The sequence below is a fragment of the Natrix helvetica genome (assembly GCF_964273705.1).
Source record: "Natrix helvetica genome assembly, chromosome: 4".
NCBI classification, from domain to species: Eukaryota; Metazoa; Chordata; class Lepidosauria; order Squamata; family Natricidae; genus Natrix; species Natrix helvetica.
In genome coordinates, this window is record NC_138550.1 from 97,505,625 (window position 1) to 97,522,634 (window position 17,010).

At 39.3% G+C, this 17,010-nt stretch overlaps 1 protein-coding gene across 14 annotated transcripts in view; it reads right to left on the bottom strand.

Annotated features, from left to right (window-relative positions):
* RREB1 (ras responsive element binding protein 1) overlaps positions 1–17,010 on the bottom strand; it is a 190,858-nt gene that overhangs the window by 87,529 nt on the left and 86,319 nt on the right. For 13 of the 14 annotated variants that reach the window (XM_081951887.1, XM_081951886.1, XM_081951888.1 and 10 more), the window contains 2 exons: positions 12,851–12,933; positions 4,773–4,977 (listed from right to left, as the gene is read on the bottom strand). In XM_081951887.1, the coding sequence (XP_081808013.1) occupies positions 4,773–4,886 (114 nt within the window). In that variant the 5' untranslated portion in view covers positions 4,887–4,977; positions 12,851–12,933. The remainder of the gene's footprint in view (positions 1–4,772; positions 4,978–12,850; positions 12,934–17,010) is intronic. The other variant, XM_081951884.1, reaches the window with a different exon arrangement.

A 17,010-nucleotide genomic window follows, 5' to 3' on the forward strand; every position in this document is an offset into this window, starting at 1 on the left:
CTTTGTCAGAAGGTTGCAAAAGGTGCTCACCTGAATCCAGGATAATGCAACCGCCATAAAATTGAGTCAGTTGTGAAGCATACAGATATAAATCACCTAACCATGGGGATGCTGCAATTGCCGTTAAGTGTGAAAAATGGTCATAAGTCACCTTTTTCAGTGCTGTTGAAACTTTGAACAGTCACTAAATGAACTGTTGTTAAGTCGAGGACTACCCGTACTGAAGTTCTTCTCAAGGACCTTCAAATTCAAGCTGGCTCACACAATTACCTTCAGGTGCATCTCTTTCTTCCACCATGCTAAATATTGTCTCAGCAGAACAAACATATGGGGAGGAAATATGTTTGTGCAGGCTTTCCCGTGAAATATAGCTCCCTTGCTGAACGAAGCCTATCTATCTCTCTGTGCAATGCCATTAATTGTTTGAAAACCTTGTTTTCTAACATCTGCCCCTTTCAAACAAGCAAATTACCAAAGAGCGATTATTAGTCACCTTGGAAGCAAAGAACAAGACGCACAAGGCAATTGTTTGATCAGAAATTATGAGGGCAAAACTTCAGATTTTAGCCAAAGTCTGTGCTTCCTTTGCTTTCAACCCCCCCCCCCCCCCAGCCCGCAGCCCAAGTTGTGTCATCTGGTGGATATAAACCCAAACAGGGTCAATACCCTAAAACAGGCTAGCTAAAAGAAAGAAACTGTTTGGACTCGGTTTACAATGTAATAGTTCTAATACTGTGTGTACTTGTGCATTTGGTTTTTTTTTTTGGTTTTTTTTAAGTTTGGCTGAAGAATTTGGACTGTGGCAATACTGCTTGTCTAGGCTGGAGTATTTCTGATGGGGGGAAAAAAACCCTCTCAAACAAAGCACCCAACAAAAAGCAGCCAATTTGATAAAAAGTCTGATATGTCTTTAGGTGACCTCTGAGACAAGTAGAAAAAACCACCCCTGGGAATTCTTGATCTCTCACATCATGAAACCAACCGTAAAGAGGGGAATAGGCATTTTATGATTTTAAAGGACATATTCTCTGAATTGGATTAAGATTCTTCATCCTAACATGGATCTCTCTTACTAATAGGTGTCCCTGCAGATTTCATTCCACTAGTCATTGCCGATTATAGGGTTCTGTGCTCATCTCCATTTTAAGACCATTGAGCCAGCGCTGTCCAGCATCGTGGAGTGCTGTTACTTTCCCACCAAAGTAATACCTATTTATCTATTCGCATTCACATGTTTTTGGGTGGCTAGGTTAGCAGGAGGTGGGGCATGAAAAAAGAGCTCACCCCATTGTGAGGCACTCAAGGGTCTCGAACATAGGCTGCGGGCTTTCTAACTGACAAGCTCAGCATCTTAAGCACTGAACTACCATGCTGCCCTCTCTTACTAATAAAGGAATTAAAATTGCACTTCCCAGTTACAAAGTGATTTAAAAGCATTTTCAACATGTTACGTATAACATGTTAACTTCAAATCAAATGTTTCCTCCCATAAGAGTTAACAAAATAAAAGCACATAAACCCACGAAATAACCTAGTATTATGCAAACTTTATTCAAAATAATTCATCTGGTCCAGGATTCTATCTCCATTGGCAACCAAAGTATTACAAGTAGGTCATGAAGCAACAGCTTTCCAGTGTAGTTTTTGTATATTGCCTGTGAATATGGAGATTTTATTTCTTTCTCTTGGAGGACTGTCTCCTCCCAATAAAATTCAGCAATACAGCACAAGATTGGACTCAAACAGTTCCTCCCACCGTCTTCTCTCCTTGTGTCAGACACTCAGAATGCTATGCTTAAACTTCTACACAATCTTTAAAATGTTGCGCTCTTTCAATACAGCAGGAATTGTCATCGGATAGTTTACATCTGCCTATCTACAGCAGCTTTGTGGGTAAGGATCACTAGCCAATAAAATAATGACTGAGGCTCATCTGCTTACATATCGTTCTGGGTACTCCAATCCAAACAGCAAACCTACTTAAATGTCAATTTCTATTTTGATTGATAGGAAAGTCCCTCATAGCCCCTCTTCATTATTTATTTGTTTATTTATTACAGTGCAAGTATTTATGTTAATCCTGTCGCATTTACTGTCTTGATCCAATGCCCAGTGAAAAGGTTGGTGTCATTAAAGGGCCAGTGGCTCTAAGTAAAGTTCACACAAACATATCCACTTTCTTCCTGCTTTTCCAACAAAGTGCTACACAAAGGACCAAAGGGAAGGAAATATAGTCCAGCCCAATGGGTCTATCACACATACCTCAAACCTTGGCAGACTAGGTAAAAATTAGGGTACTGTTGTGCCCATTGGCTGCCAGCAGAACTAGCAGCAGACTCAGACGAGGGGGAGCGGGAGCCTTTGGAAGCATTGGTAGATGCAGAGCCAGGGCCTCTGTCCGCCACCAGGTGGAGAGGCAGCTGTCTTCGGGGCCTGAGGTGAGTGAGTGAGGGGGAGGAACAGATGTGGCCCTTCCCAGATGCGCATATGCATAGAGAGGAAAGGAGAGGAGAGAGGAGAGGAGAGCAACGGAAGGCAATATGCATAGAGAGGAAAGGAGAGGAGAGAGGAGAGGAGAGCAACGGAAGGCAATAAGCCAGCTCTCGGGCAAAAGAAGTTGTAGATCTTAGCCACTCCCTGGCTGGGAAAAGATTTTCATTTGTGACTAATTATTTTTGGTTTTGTCTATCCAACATGAATAAAGACGGTTCGTGCCCTGTTTTAAGAAAAAAGGGGGTTGTGTTACTCGTGAGTAAGTGGTTTCTCATTGCTTGCAAAGGCTGGGTCAGAACAGGTATAATGTTCAGGAAAACTCTTGCTTCCTCTGCAAAAGTCTGACATTACTAGTTCCTCCACGCAACCACCATTTCTGCTCACATTCTCCACAAAGAAATGTGGTCCAAGCAGGGTGCCATCACTTCCAACCTTGCCTAATATCTTGTCTGAGTACAAGTGTACAAGTACAAATGTACAAGTCATTCTTGTACGTTCTCCGACTGGGGGGGAAAAAAACATGAATTACTTTGAAGCAGAGATGCCCTGCTTCAGAAGGCATTCCTGTAAATGCAGCTGCCAAGGGCAGTTCCTGCTGTCTGTGGTAACTCCATACTTTTCCCAATTTGTAGAGAAGTTTGGATTACAGAAAGGAGAACCACCCATATCAATAGTGATGAGGAACTCTAGAAGAGAAGCCAAGAGAGCCTATGCTAGGATTGCATCTTCCATACTGAAATAATTGTCATCCATCCAAATTCTAAGCATGAGCTGTGTCAGGTGCAAAGGACAGAAATGGGACCACACTGTACATTGAGTTCCACTTAAAAAGATTTAATGCTCAATCTTATACACAAGAATCTAGTCAACTAAGGTCAGCACTAAATTACATAAGAGTTAAAGATAAGAGTTAACAGAATTCAAATGGGGACTGGACTTGGATAGCTTGTGGCAACATAACAACTCTATGCTGATTCCTCTCTTGACTCTTTCTCCACACTCTGCCTCTTTTTCTCTTAGATGTGCGAGATTTGTGCTAACTAAGGCAACCAGAGAAGCCATTGATAGCTTCAACATTTTAACACTGCTTTGAAGTCCACTGCAGAATAGTTAGTGGCCTGATGCTGCGGGATCGAAAACATCTTGTGATCTTATGCTGGTTACGCCCCAGCTGTAGGAAACTGGCAAATATATGCCTTGCCAAGTCACATTGATTTCTCAATAAATGTTCTTTATGCTTCAAAGACTCTTTAAAAATTGCAGTATTTTTTTTTCTAAGCAGGCCAATTTACTCCTAAATTGTTTCTTGTTCTCATAGAACAGTGGTTCTCAACCTGTGGGTCGGGACCCCTTTGGAAGTCGAATGACCCTTTCACAGGGGTCGCCTAAGACCATCGGAAAACACATATATTTGGGAAAAATACGGAAAACATAAAACAATTTTATGATTGGGGGGTCACCACAACATGAGGAACTGTATTAAAGGGTCGCGGCATTAGGAAGGTTGAGACCCACTGTCATAGAAGAAGGTACCGAGACAACTGAAACCCTTACAAAAATTGGAGATAAGAAAGGATGGTTCGATTTCTGTACTTTGCTTATTACCAAGCCTGGCTCATTAGAAACCTTGATTTTGTAGGTCCTTTCACAGCCGCTTAACAACTAAACACATCATTCAAAGTTTCATCCTCTAAGATTTCTTCCAATCTTATGATTACATGATCTTTTACAACAAAAGTAACCCAATAAAAGCTGAAATAGATTTTAAAAAACCCTACAAACATTTTTTTTCTGATAATAACCCGCCAAAAAAGCAAGATGATGATCAAGTCACTTTGCCTATAATAGGTCTGGGAAACAGAAACCACACAGCTTCCCCTTCCAGCCCTGGAAGGTGAACAATAGAGGAAGCAGCAAGGGAAATGGAGCAAGAAAACACCAGAGGAGGGGAATGAGAACATGTATAAAAAGCATGTGTAGCTTGACTGCAATTTTCCAACCTAGTAGGGTAATCATTTGCAACCAATTATGATTAGTGGAGTTCATTTTATTTCCAATTTGCTCAAAAGCTATTTATTCACAAATGCTTAGGCTCAAGAGCTGCTCCATAATAAATGAGAAGGCATACACAGACTGGCTTTTGAATATACAATATATACATTTCTCATTACTTGGGAAGATTGATAGAATTTAGCTAACCAGGAGGAGGCAGAGAGGGGAGGTGAATTCACGTGAAATTCTCTTCTTCTGAAAGATAAAAATAAATTATTATTCCTTACCTGGTTTCTCCTGCCAATCCGACTAGGAGTAAGAGATTTTGATGGGGACTTGACATTCTGAGATGCCATACCGCCATTTTCAGCAATCTTTCCCAAGCTCATAACTGCTGCCATTGCCGTGTCAAGAAAGGGCAAATCCGCACCCTCAAAACAGTTGAGAATCTTGGTGCTGCTGTACAACTGCTTAAGATTTGGAGTTTGTTCTCTGCAATTATAAACAGACATACATATAAACCTATAGTGTCTTACTAAACCATATAGTTCAAAACTATGATCGCCTATATGTACTGTATGAAACATCCTTTAAGAATAAAGAGACAAAACTAATGAGGAGAAAGGGAAGGCAAATATATTATTATTATTATTGTTGCTGTTGTTGTTAAATTGTAAATTGTTTTATCCCATCTTTCCCTTAGGTGAAATATATGTACACTTCTTGCATTCTTGCTCATTTTTTCCCCTCTATATCAATAAGCCTATAAATTTTAAAACCATTTCAACAACCACAAGGCAAGTATTGTATTGTACTTCTTTAGGCTACGTCATATGATCACTGGCAGCTATAGGTAACTTTTGTTGCTAAGCAATGCGATCATTGAGTCCTTACATGAGCTGTGGTGGTGCAATGGTTAGAATGCAGAATTGCAGGCTAATTCTACTGACTGTCAAGAGTTCGATTCTGACCAGTTCAACATTGATTCAACCTTCCATCCTTCCGAGGTGGGTAAAATGAGGAACCAGATTGTTGGGGGCAATATGCCGACTCTACAGACTGCCTAGAGAGGGCTATAAAGCATTATGAAGTGGTATATATGTCTAAGTGCTATTGCTACATGATCACATCTGATTTCGCCTTTTTTCCCATGGTTCTTAAGAGAATCGTGTGGTCACTAAGCAAATCACAGAATCATTAAGCAAATCTATTTTTCCCTCTAGATTTTACTTGTTGAAAGCCAGCTGGGAAGGTTGCAACTGGTAATTAACTGACCCCCATGACACTCCAAACATCATAAATTCATACCAGTTGCCATGTACCCTAATTGTGATCATGTGAACCTTCAGTGATGAACTTTTTTCATCATTGTTTTAATTCTGAATGGTTACTAAACTGTTAAATTGAGGATTAGCTGTAGTACTCGTTGCATAATAGAAGAAAAAACTGTCTTTAGGTTCAAGAAATATAAACTGCATTAAAATAACACAACTTATAGATGAACATTGATTATCATATCAGTCTATCTCAGTAAGGTCACACTGATGGCGCACTAAGCCACAACATGACTTAGTTTGGCTTTGGCTTAGAAAAATCCATGAGACCAGAACTGGTTTGTAAATGGTGGTTTATTATCTACCTGGAAAGGATGATTTGCATCTCTCTAATTCTGTCACTGAGCTAAGATCTTTATGTATTGCGCTCTAAATAACTGTTGTGTTCTATGATTAATTCTTTACGTTTTATTTTTTATTTCTTTTATGACATTTACTATTGCTAATTTTATTAGCATAAAGATTAGGTCTGACACAAATACATACTTTCCCCCCAGCTTTCTATACCATTTGAAGGCAGATTTTAGCATGTATATATTGTACAGTAATGTTTTGGTTATGCTATTTTACCATATTTTAATATTTTTATACTGTTAAAATGACTTCACCTTCATTGTTGTTAAGAAAGGCAAGTTATAATATTTTATTGCCATAAGGAGAATGAAAAAAGAATAAAAAACAAAATGTCTCCAACTTGGGTTCCTTTATTATATAACATTTTGAAAGAAGATAATTTAAAAAATAAAGGCTTCATACAATTTCTCTTATCTTTAAGAGGGCAGAGGGCATATAATGGAAGCATCCAAAACCTATCCCAACATTTTCAAAGAAAAAAAATTTAATAATCTGGGAAGCATAATTATTCTGCATAATTAAAGCAGCAGCTATTAAAAGTATCATGTCAAGTCTGATCAAGCCATCTTGATTCATCATTATCCCATTTATTTTCAGCATACCGCAATTCAAACAAATTCAGATGTACAACTGCATTTACGTCCCAAACTGACTTTTCCACATCATAGAACCGTGATGGAGGAGCTATGGCATGTGTGCCAGTGGTGGCACGCAGAGGCCTCTCGGTGGGCACGAGTGCCGTCGCCAGCTGCTCTTCTGGTTTCTGGCATGCACATACATACTGGCCCGCTGGTCTTTGCAGGCGCAAGAACAGAAAACGGTCCAAAAAACAGGCCATTCTCCAGGCCATTTTTAGGCCATTTTTCAGGCTGTTTTCAGGCCATTTTTCGGCCTTTTCTAGATTCAAAAAACAGACGGAACACAGCCTGAAAAACAGCATGAAAATGGCCCTAATAACAGTCAGAAAATGTCCAAAAAAAAGGCATGCGCGCGCCAGCCAGTCTTCAGGTTTCCGGTGCTCGGGGACGCATGTACGCATATTCCAGTTTGGGCGCTCGGTATTGAAAAGGTCGCCATCACTGTCATTAGAATATCAAATTCTTTCAGACCATAAAACCTCTTAATTTTTTTTAAAAAAAATCCACAACTCCTGATCAGGGGGCAAAGCCTTAGGGATTTAAAAAAGGGTATATTTGAAGAGTGGGCAGGAAATCTTAGTGTCTTGTGGAATCCCATCAAAGTCTCATGACACTCTACGGTTCTGCAGAATTCTGCTTAAAGAATCCTGATGCAGACAATTCAGAATAACATAAAAGGAAGACCATGATGGGAAAAACTCAGTAGGAGAATAATGACTCAGAACATTTTCTCCCCACTTCTTGCCACAAATAACTGCAGAGGACAGAAAAAGATTTGCCTCAAGGACAGAAAGAAGGCTAGACAGACATGCCTAGTATACCGAGAAAGGATCAAGCACTATAGGTCAGGAGCCCATCATGTCTGGTGAATCTTCTCAATTTCAATCAAGAAAAAAGGAAGCCAAATTTACAATCTGCAATTACTGTCTTGCTACATGTGCGATCCCATGTGGTAGTTGGCATAAAATTATACGTTTTTTTAAAAAAGCACAGAAGCATTAGAAATTGGGGAGATCACTTCCGGTCACTGAAAGCGACGGACGTTGTCCGCTGTTCGTCTCTCTGGTGGGCTCCTTTTAGGAGCACAGGGGGCCTTGGAGGGGCCACCTGCCGCAGGGCGCCTTGCTGGAACCCTGCGGAATCGGCGGCAGCCGGCAGGGTTGTTTCCAGCCTCGCCTCAGGAGCTGGGGAGTGGAGGGGGGCCTTGGAGCAGCATCTGGCTGGCTGCCCTTTCGCTGAATGGGCTCCGGGAGGAAGGAGTTAATTAAGGAGGAGCGGCCGGAATGCTGGTGGGGGGAGATCCGTCCTAATCTCCTTAATCGTCGTTAATGGATAAGCAGCAGACTATTTTAAATTTATAGGATTAATTCAGCATATGCTAGAACACATAATGTTCCTAGGGAGGTACATGTTAAATTTCTCAGGAGGACCACGAGGGATGAGGTGCTAGGGGCTCAAAGGGGGGGGAACACTAAAAAATATAAAGACAAAGAAATTACCATTCTTAAGCAAATTCCGAAAAAAATAAGAGAGAAAAGGAGGAAGTACTCCTCCTTATCAAAGAAATTATATAATAGAGGAGTTTGGTTTAGATGGATATTGCCAGAGGGAATGCTGATCTTTTGGGCGGGAAATAGAGTTAGAATTAATACAGTGGGGGAGGCAGAAGCCTTCATTAAAAAACACAGTTCTCTTCTAGAGGACGAAAATATGGGAGGTAGTGAAAAAGCTAGTAATGTACAAGATATGAAGGAGGGAGGGGCTGTGGCTCCATCTGGGGACAGGGAGGAGGGAGCAATATCGAAAAGGCTCAGGTCACAAAAATAAATGCATTTGAAATATTATTGTAATTGTTGATATACTAAAAAGCGAAAAAAAAGATGATTGAACACATGGTTGATATAATGTAGAACAAGATTCTGTTTTTGCTGCTCTTTTATACGTTGTCGTTAACATTGTAAAAATTGTGAGATTTGGAGGGATTTCTACCACTAGCACGGGAGCTGCCAAAATTTTCTATGTACCCTTTTACCTTTCCCCATAAATGTTTAAAAACCAATAAAATTATTCAAAAAAAAGCACTGGAAATTGGACAGTGAATACTCCTTACAACAGCTGCTTAGATGTTTTCCTAAGAACAAATATAGCTTTTTGTAAAACTACAATTTAGTTTGCTTTCAAGAAAATGCAGCATTTTTCGCACATCTTTTGGAGACACTGGGCTGTCTCACAGAAATGTTAAGCTCAGCTGCCTCTTAAAGTCTCCACACCTCCAATGGCATCTTCTGCCAGTTAGAATGTCAACAGAAGACTAACAATGCAGCAGAAACTTAATTTTTTATGGCCACATTCTCATGAAATGCTTCCCTGAGGAAAATGATCTTTGCCCTCAAGGAGCGAGTTCCCAGGACATTGATGTAGTTTTAATGAAAGCTACACACCAACTGGCCAGTTGCACTGTCAAAAATTGGGCCTGTTTAGATGAAGGGTAAAAAAGGGAAACATTATCACAGGTTAAAGTTCACAGGAATGCCCCCTTCCCTTCCATTTGGATCCAGGCTCTCCAAGAAAAAGAGCAGGCAATAGCTGCAAGACTCAAAAGCATTAACACATATAAATAGACTACTAGACGCTACCAACAGCAAACAAATTAGTGGGCTTTTGATAAAGGCCAGCTCAGAGGCAACGTCAGAGTGGTCAGCCGAAATACCATGAAAAAAGGCCTTCCCATGTGACATGATTTAAAGAACAACAATGCAAAAAAGAAGAAACAAGATTAAACCAAAGCTTGCTGTTTTTCATTCAGTCTCAACAGGAAGAAACTTGCTAAATTTGTTTTCTCTGTTGGGATTTTGGGGGGGGGGAAACTGAGGAAAGAGGTAATTACCTAACTGAACACCGTGTGTGTGTGTGTGTGTGTGTGTGTGTGTGTGTGTGTGTGTGTGGATGATAGATAGATAGATAGATAGATAGATAGATAGATAGATAGATAGATAGATAGATAGATAGATAGATAGATAGATAGATACACGGAGACAGAGAGAGACAGAGAGATTGATTCACAGAACACACAGTTTCCTGGTTTCCAGTCTAGTGCATTAATCACTAGAACAAACTGGCCTATTAATAGCAATTAACATGTACCTGGTTATGTAACAATATTAATACTGTATTAATTGGCTAGGTTCACAGATTAAACTATTGTTTGGCTTATTTTCCCAAATACTAAACTATAAATCAACTTTTACAAACCAGATTTTAACTTAGAGTAATATGTGAATCTAATCAAACCATGTGACATCAATCTGTATGTGTGAATGTGTGTGTGTGTGTGTGTGTGTGTGTTCTCCTACAAACTTTTCTTACTTACTTAGCAATGTACGAACCTGCCAAGATCTGTGACTAAAATCATTACAATACAAAGACATGCAGATTTTCTCAATGCTTGAGAAGTGAGACCAAAGCGTGACCATTCATTCTTTTACAACACTTGTGGTATCGTGATCGAGTTCTTTGCTGCAATCCTTATTTGTCTGTTCATGCGTGTCTTTCCTTCAAGTCCTGTTTAATTCACTTGGTCATAAAGAAGCAGAGAATCTGGCTACACATCTTAGTGCAATCAATATTTTCATTCAATATTGCAACCGATTGGAAGCCCATTGCCAGGTTCCTATTCCTTATCATACTGTATATAAGGTACATTTAGTTAAACATAAACAGCCATGTTGGATGTTGAATGGTGATGATGTGATACAGGTTAGAAAAGTGTGGAATTGACACTGCTGGACTAACACTATTGCTATTCCAGCAATTATCTTTGAAAAAAAAGAAGCACAGAGAAATGAATTAACTGTCATACAAATTCACACCATATCTTATGTTTGCTTTCTAGGCTCTAGACTTCAGACACAAGAATAACCTTTTTTGCCAGCTGAAATTAAGTATTTCCAGAAGGGAATAAGTAAACAATTTCATATTGAACATATAATTCAACATCTTGATAATATCTTGTGTGTGGGATATATTATGTTTTGATTTGCTTCTAAAGAGCAAATGCATGTTCCCTTCCTTTTTTGAAATAAAAAAAAATGTATTTATGTATTTGATTAATGTATTTATGATTTATGTAAATGTGGTCTTTGACTTACAACCACAACAGAGCCCAAAATTTATGTTACTAAGTGAGACAGATATTAAGTGAATTTTGTCCCATTGTACAACTTTTCTTGCCACAATTGTTAAGTGAACCCCTGTGGTTGATAAGTTAATAACACAGTTGTTAAGTGAAGCTGGCTTTCCCATTGACTTTGCTTGTCAGGTTACAAACGGTGATCACATGACCCCGGGACACTGCAGCGGTCATAAATATGAATCAGTGGCCAAGCGTTTTAATTTTGATCATGTGACTATGGGGATATTGCAACGGTCAGGTGAAAAACGGCCATAAGTCACTTTTTTCAGTGCAGTTGTAACTTTGGATGGTCAATAAGTGAACGACTGTAAGTCAAGGATTACCTGTGTTTATGTATCATTTTTATCTGATCAGCACCTAGCATTCTCAGCATACTATTTTGCCTCACACATCACGAGCCAATCAGTGCAACTGAAATAGTTTGGGTTATTTCTTTTTATTGCTTCCATATGTTTGCATAAACCAAATTGTACATTGAACCATATTGCATCTTCTCCTGAAATTCTTTTATGTTTGCTGATTTGGATAATCTATGAACATTATTATTCAACCAACTTCAAACCAGTGGAGGGAAGAGAGAGACGCCTGGTGTACAATATCAGGAACCCAAGAAAACCCTGAGCAAAGCGCTTTTTCTCACAAACAATTTTGCTACCATTTGTTCTACACTTCTACCACTTCTTCCCACCCGATTAAAAAAAAAAACTGTAGGAAAACCAGTCGCTGAATTCTGTTCACAGTCAATGGAAAGGTGGTATGTAAATAAGTGTTCATGAGCAAATGTTGACTTTTGGTAAAAGAGAGAAGAGCATCCATTGTAGTCTACAAGCCCTCCCCCCATCTGCCTGATCCTGGCAATAGCCAAGGTACTGTTGGCCAAAGAGGGAAAGTGTGTGCAAACGGGAAAATTCCACTACCCCCCATTATACATAAAAATCTTCACAGCTATACATGAGTTGGAAGTGAACCTACTCCTTGAAGAATGTACAGGTAGTCCTCAATTTACGACCACAATTGAGCCCAAAGTTTCTGTTGCTAAGTGAGACAATTGTTAATTGAGTTTTGCTCCCATTTTATGACCTTTCTTGTCACAGTTATTAAGTGAATCTTCGCAATTTTTAAATTAGTGACACAGTTGTTAAGTGAAGCTGGCTTTCCCATTGACTTTGTCTGTCAGAAGGTGATCGCTGTTGCCGGGAAAATATGAGTCGGTTGCCAAACGCCTAAATTTTGATCATCTGACCATGGGGGGGGGGGCGATATTGGAAAGGTCGTAAGTGTGAAAAATGGTCATAAGTCACTTTTTTCAGTACCATTGTAACTATGAATGGTCACTAAACGAATTGTTGTAACCCGCAGAGTTGACCTATGGTGAGTTGGTCGCGGCTAATTACCATAGAACCCCCCACCCACCCCAATATAGGTTTGAATTCTTCCATCTAGTATTGGGGCTATCTCTCACCATATACTAGCTGGCAATTATGTGTGTTTTCATGTATCTTGCTTAATCATGTTGCTTTACAAGTTAATCCATGGAAATCGCTTCTCCATCCATTCACACACATTCCCAATCCCTTCTCTTCTCTATTTGTGTCTTTGGTGATCCCTGGCAGCCCCAAAATAGACTTCCTTTCCCAACGTACAAGTCAAGTCTCTCCCTTCCCACCTGAATCCAAGCAGCAATCACACAACAGCCTGGGTTGCTTCCACATTCTGCTGATCTCTCAGGATTAAGGATAACGTCAGGCAGTGATACAGGCACTTCAACCCAAAAAGAAAAATAGAAAAGGGGTGGGGGAGGTGGGCAGAGGGGAGATGAGGAAGAAGCCATGTTGGTCCAAACTAACCTTTAAAATGTGAATTCTGAGTTGTTGATGTAATCTGAGTCCTGATGATGTCAGCACAAATGAAGGATTAGTACAAAAACTGCCTAGAAAAGAGAAAATGAAAAAGATAAGGGTCTTCCACAGCTGTTTTTTTTAATTGTATTACATGTCTGCCACTTCTTTGTCAATGGATGACTTGATATATGTATTTTTAGTACACAGGCCATTTTCCTTCAGACTTGTAGGAAAATTAAATTGATTTGTTTTAATTTAGCATTGGCAAAATTCTCAGAATAAAGCTCGCAGGAAGCTGACACCTGCCTCAGAACCACACATAATGTTTTTTATTTGTTTTTCTATTATCCCCCCCAAAAAATCAGTTACATCAGAGTTCATACTTTGAAATCTACAATAGCAATTTGTAAAGCTTATACCCATATAAGGATGTAATATACAAGCACTACAAATATCTAGAGAAAACTGAACAGCTTACAGCCCTTGGGGCAGACCCACAATGTGATGGAAAACAAAACTTGATAATCTAAGCCCCCCCCCCGCCCCCCCCCAAGATTGTGAAATATTAGTGCCTGGTACTGGGTGCATCATTTTTGTATCAGAAGAGTAGAAGCAAAACATGCAAAATATTTGTTACTGACAATTTAAATTCACCAGTAATTTGGACAATAAGAGGCTTTACACGTTACACCCCCACACTGCACCTCTGAAATTCAGAAATTTTCGTATCTTCATTATACATTTCCAAAAATTTCAGCACATGCCTTGAAAGAGATAGGCAAAAGATAGTATCACATCCCTGTTCTTAATGATTTTGAAGAAAAACAGTATTGGTGTATTCCTTTTGAACCATTTTATGCCATCCCCTCAAAGTAGCTCCTGAATCGATGAATATTTCTGATGCACAGTGTCAGCCTACATTCCATTTCTTGATGACATTAACCTGACTGAATGCTGGAGATTTAAAAATAAATAAATTAGCCTTTTTTTTTTCAATTGGAAATTCTAAGTAAAATGATAAAACTATTGATTTCCTCATCCGTAGAATAGAAATTGTAGCCCAATACATTTGAAGAGAACACTGTATTGTTTCCAAAACAAAAGGAGTTCTACTACCAATGATCCCATAATCAAAGTGATAAAAAATGAACATTTAGACCTTATATATGCAACGGCAGTCCAATTATCAGAGTATCAGTTTCCTTCCCTTGAGTCCAATAAAGGAACGCTGCTTCCACTCAACATGTTGCTTCACAGCCTATATTGTTCAATCAGCTGTCAGACTTATCTTTATCTGCTAAGACAATGCCAGAAAACAAGGGTTTGGCCTATTTCATCCTGCTTTTAAGAACATGTCCAGGCAAACTAGAAACCAAGGTCTTCAAAAGGAGATAGTTTGTAGGGTTGCTAGCAGCATCATGGACTGCACAAGTTAGAACAGCACTAGAATTTCAAATACACACACCATTACTTCAGGCAACAACTTATCAAAGTCAAACACTCTTCTCCCAGTCCTTTTCACTCCAGACTAGAAGCAATTAATGGGGACATATAAAAGAACTTGCTCTCCTTACACATTATATTGTTCCTTTGGTGTAACCTCATGGAGACTTATCCTCTTTAACTTTGAGGCAAAACACTGCCGTTGCCTTTTTCTTTGAAAAGAAACAATTCCTTAGATTAAGTTGGCTTACAAATGTTTAGATGCTTTACTAAGGCTTTTAGTGAACACACCATTTTAGGATTTAATTCTAAGGCTTCCTGGTTTTCTGAAGCAAAAACCAATATGCAGCCTTTTTTTGCTTTTGAGAGGATAAATCTGGGCTGGACTTGGGCCTTAACATCTTCAACTCAGCTTCCATATTACTGCATAAAGTATTTGCAACTTTTTGCCATTGCTCCTTTGCAACATTTGCTTACTATCCTGAAGCCAATCTATTTTGTGTTGTTGTTTACATAATGGTATTTTTCCCAGTAGCTAGATCTGATGTCAAAAATGCTAATCCAGAACAGATTCCTTAACGGTTTATTCTTTATCACTATTGCAGAGTTTCTCTTTCTCACTTCAAACCCACCTGAATTTATCTACAACTTGCATCAGGACCTCTTGAAGTTTGCAATACCAACCCCCCCCCCAAAAAAGTGCACAGCAAGGGGAGGATTGCAGCTGTTTCAGGTACTCAACTAATGACCAGTAGCAGGAGAAGTAAAAAAAGAGACTAAAGCCAAAAAAAACAAGAAAATGAAGGAAAGATACAAATCAACAGGTGTCTCTAGCCAAATTTTCTTTACGGGACTGTTGAAGGTTACAATGTTTAAATAGCTAATTTTTCATCCTGAGATCATTCAACAATAATAGGAGCATATGTACCAAAAGCTATCAGGATAGTGAATGTTAACATTGTGTGTGAGAGAGGGGGGGAGAGGGAGAGAGAGAGCATATTATATATCTACACTGCACAGAACTTACAGAGAGCTTATCCACAAAATAAGCTAAGTCAGAATCTTCATAATAGCATTTTCTAGCATTAGCTAGGATATATAGACGGGAAAAAATATATTCACTGCAGTGTTTATACTTGCAATGTGGCATTTGAGCAATCAAGGTCCAAAAATAGTTTAGCAAACTTTGAAATTAGAAAAGGAAAACGGACCAAAAGCTTCTGTGCCTGAAAATAATCTCTGTATCGAATGTACAGATTTGAAATAAGGATGTAATCTTTCTGTGATAGATGAACCAACTTTGAAATAATTCAGATAATTATAGAAGGAAAGTAGCCAGACTACAGAATAGGGAACACAACAGCAGGATGAGGGAGAACCCTAACGGTGGTATCACAAGTTTAATTCTTATAGTTATATAGTTTTAAAAACACTGTACCCCAACTGTGCACAAACTGGGGCTGCCACGGGGCATGTAATGACAGCCCCTGCCATATTCATGGCTTTCACGTCCCAGTTTGACCATCAATTGGTCATGCAAATGCCAAGATCTGGAACACCATGGACAGCCAAGGAACGATCAGCCTGGCTATTCTTACTAAGTCCCAGTGGAAACTGAAGAAGCCGTAATGCCCTGATGAAGGAAAAGCTGCAATTCAGTGATGTCAGAAATCTCTCTGGACATTTGCTCCTTGCACCTGTTAACTAGGAGAAAGGCAGGGAATCTCCCTTCCCATCCCTGGCTTAGGAGCCTGGCAAGCAAGGGGAGGAAGGTTTGACCTTCCCAACCAAAGATGCTTTCCTCCACAATTACATACTGAAGCAACATGGAAGGAGCACATTTACGCAGCCACTTACACACCAACAACAATGAGTTAACCAATCAATGCTCACTTTTTTTTCCACTGCTTATATGACCTTTAACTATCTTTTTGCCTATCTTTTCAACCACAAATCTTTCTGCTGAAAATCTTTTCAGGGATCCCCAAAGAGAAAGCAACAAGGCTGCTTCTAATGTTGTCTGCATGCTGTTCTAACTTGTGATTTTCTCCAGACTCCCCATCAAAAGCCTCTTTAAGCTCATTAACAATACATAAACCTCATCACTCCCCCCCAAAATAAAATCTCCCCGACCCAGGAACTACAAATAGCATCCAAATACAAATCAAGTGACCAATGGCTAACCACAAAGCTATTCATGTGGCAATAGTCAGTGATCCAATTTTTGAGTCACTCCAAAAACAAATATGGGACTGAGACTGGAATAAAAGAGAAAGTGAAGCTTCCCTAAATCGAAAGGAGAGACAGCACATGAACTCGAGGCTTTCAGTTATGAAGCCCAGCATCCTTCAGGGCATTTTCATCCTCTTTTTAAAATATGTGTGTTTTGGCATTTAATAAGAAGAGTACAACAGTTGCCTTTTAGTTGATACTCGAATTCCCACTCTAGTTCTACTATGCTTTGTTTCCCTCATACAAATTTAGAAATTCATCACAATAAACAAGACAAATATATCAGAGTCAAAAGAGTTGGTAGCCCATTAGCAAATGCCGACTGATCTCCAAAAAACTAAGAAATGTGGAAAACAACTGCAGAAGACGAAAGTAGCAAATGATTTCCATGTTACAGGTAGCCCTCGACATACAGCCTCAATTGAGCCCAACATTTCTGTTGTTAAGTGAGTTTTGCCCCATTTTACTACTTTTCTTGCCATAGTTATTAA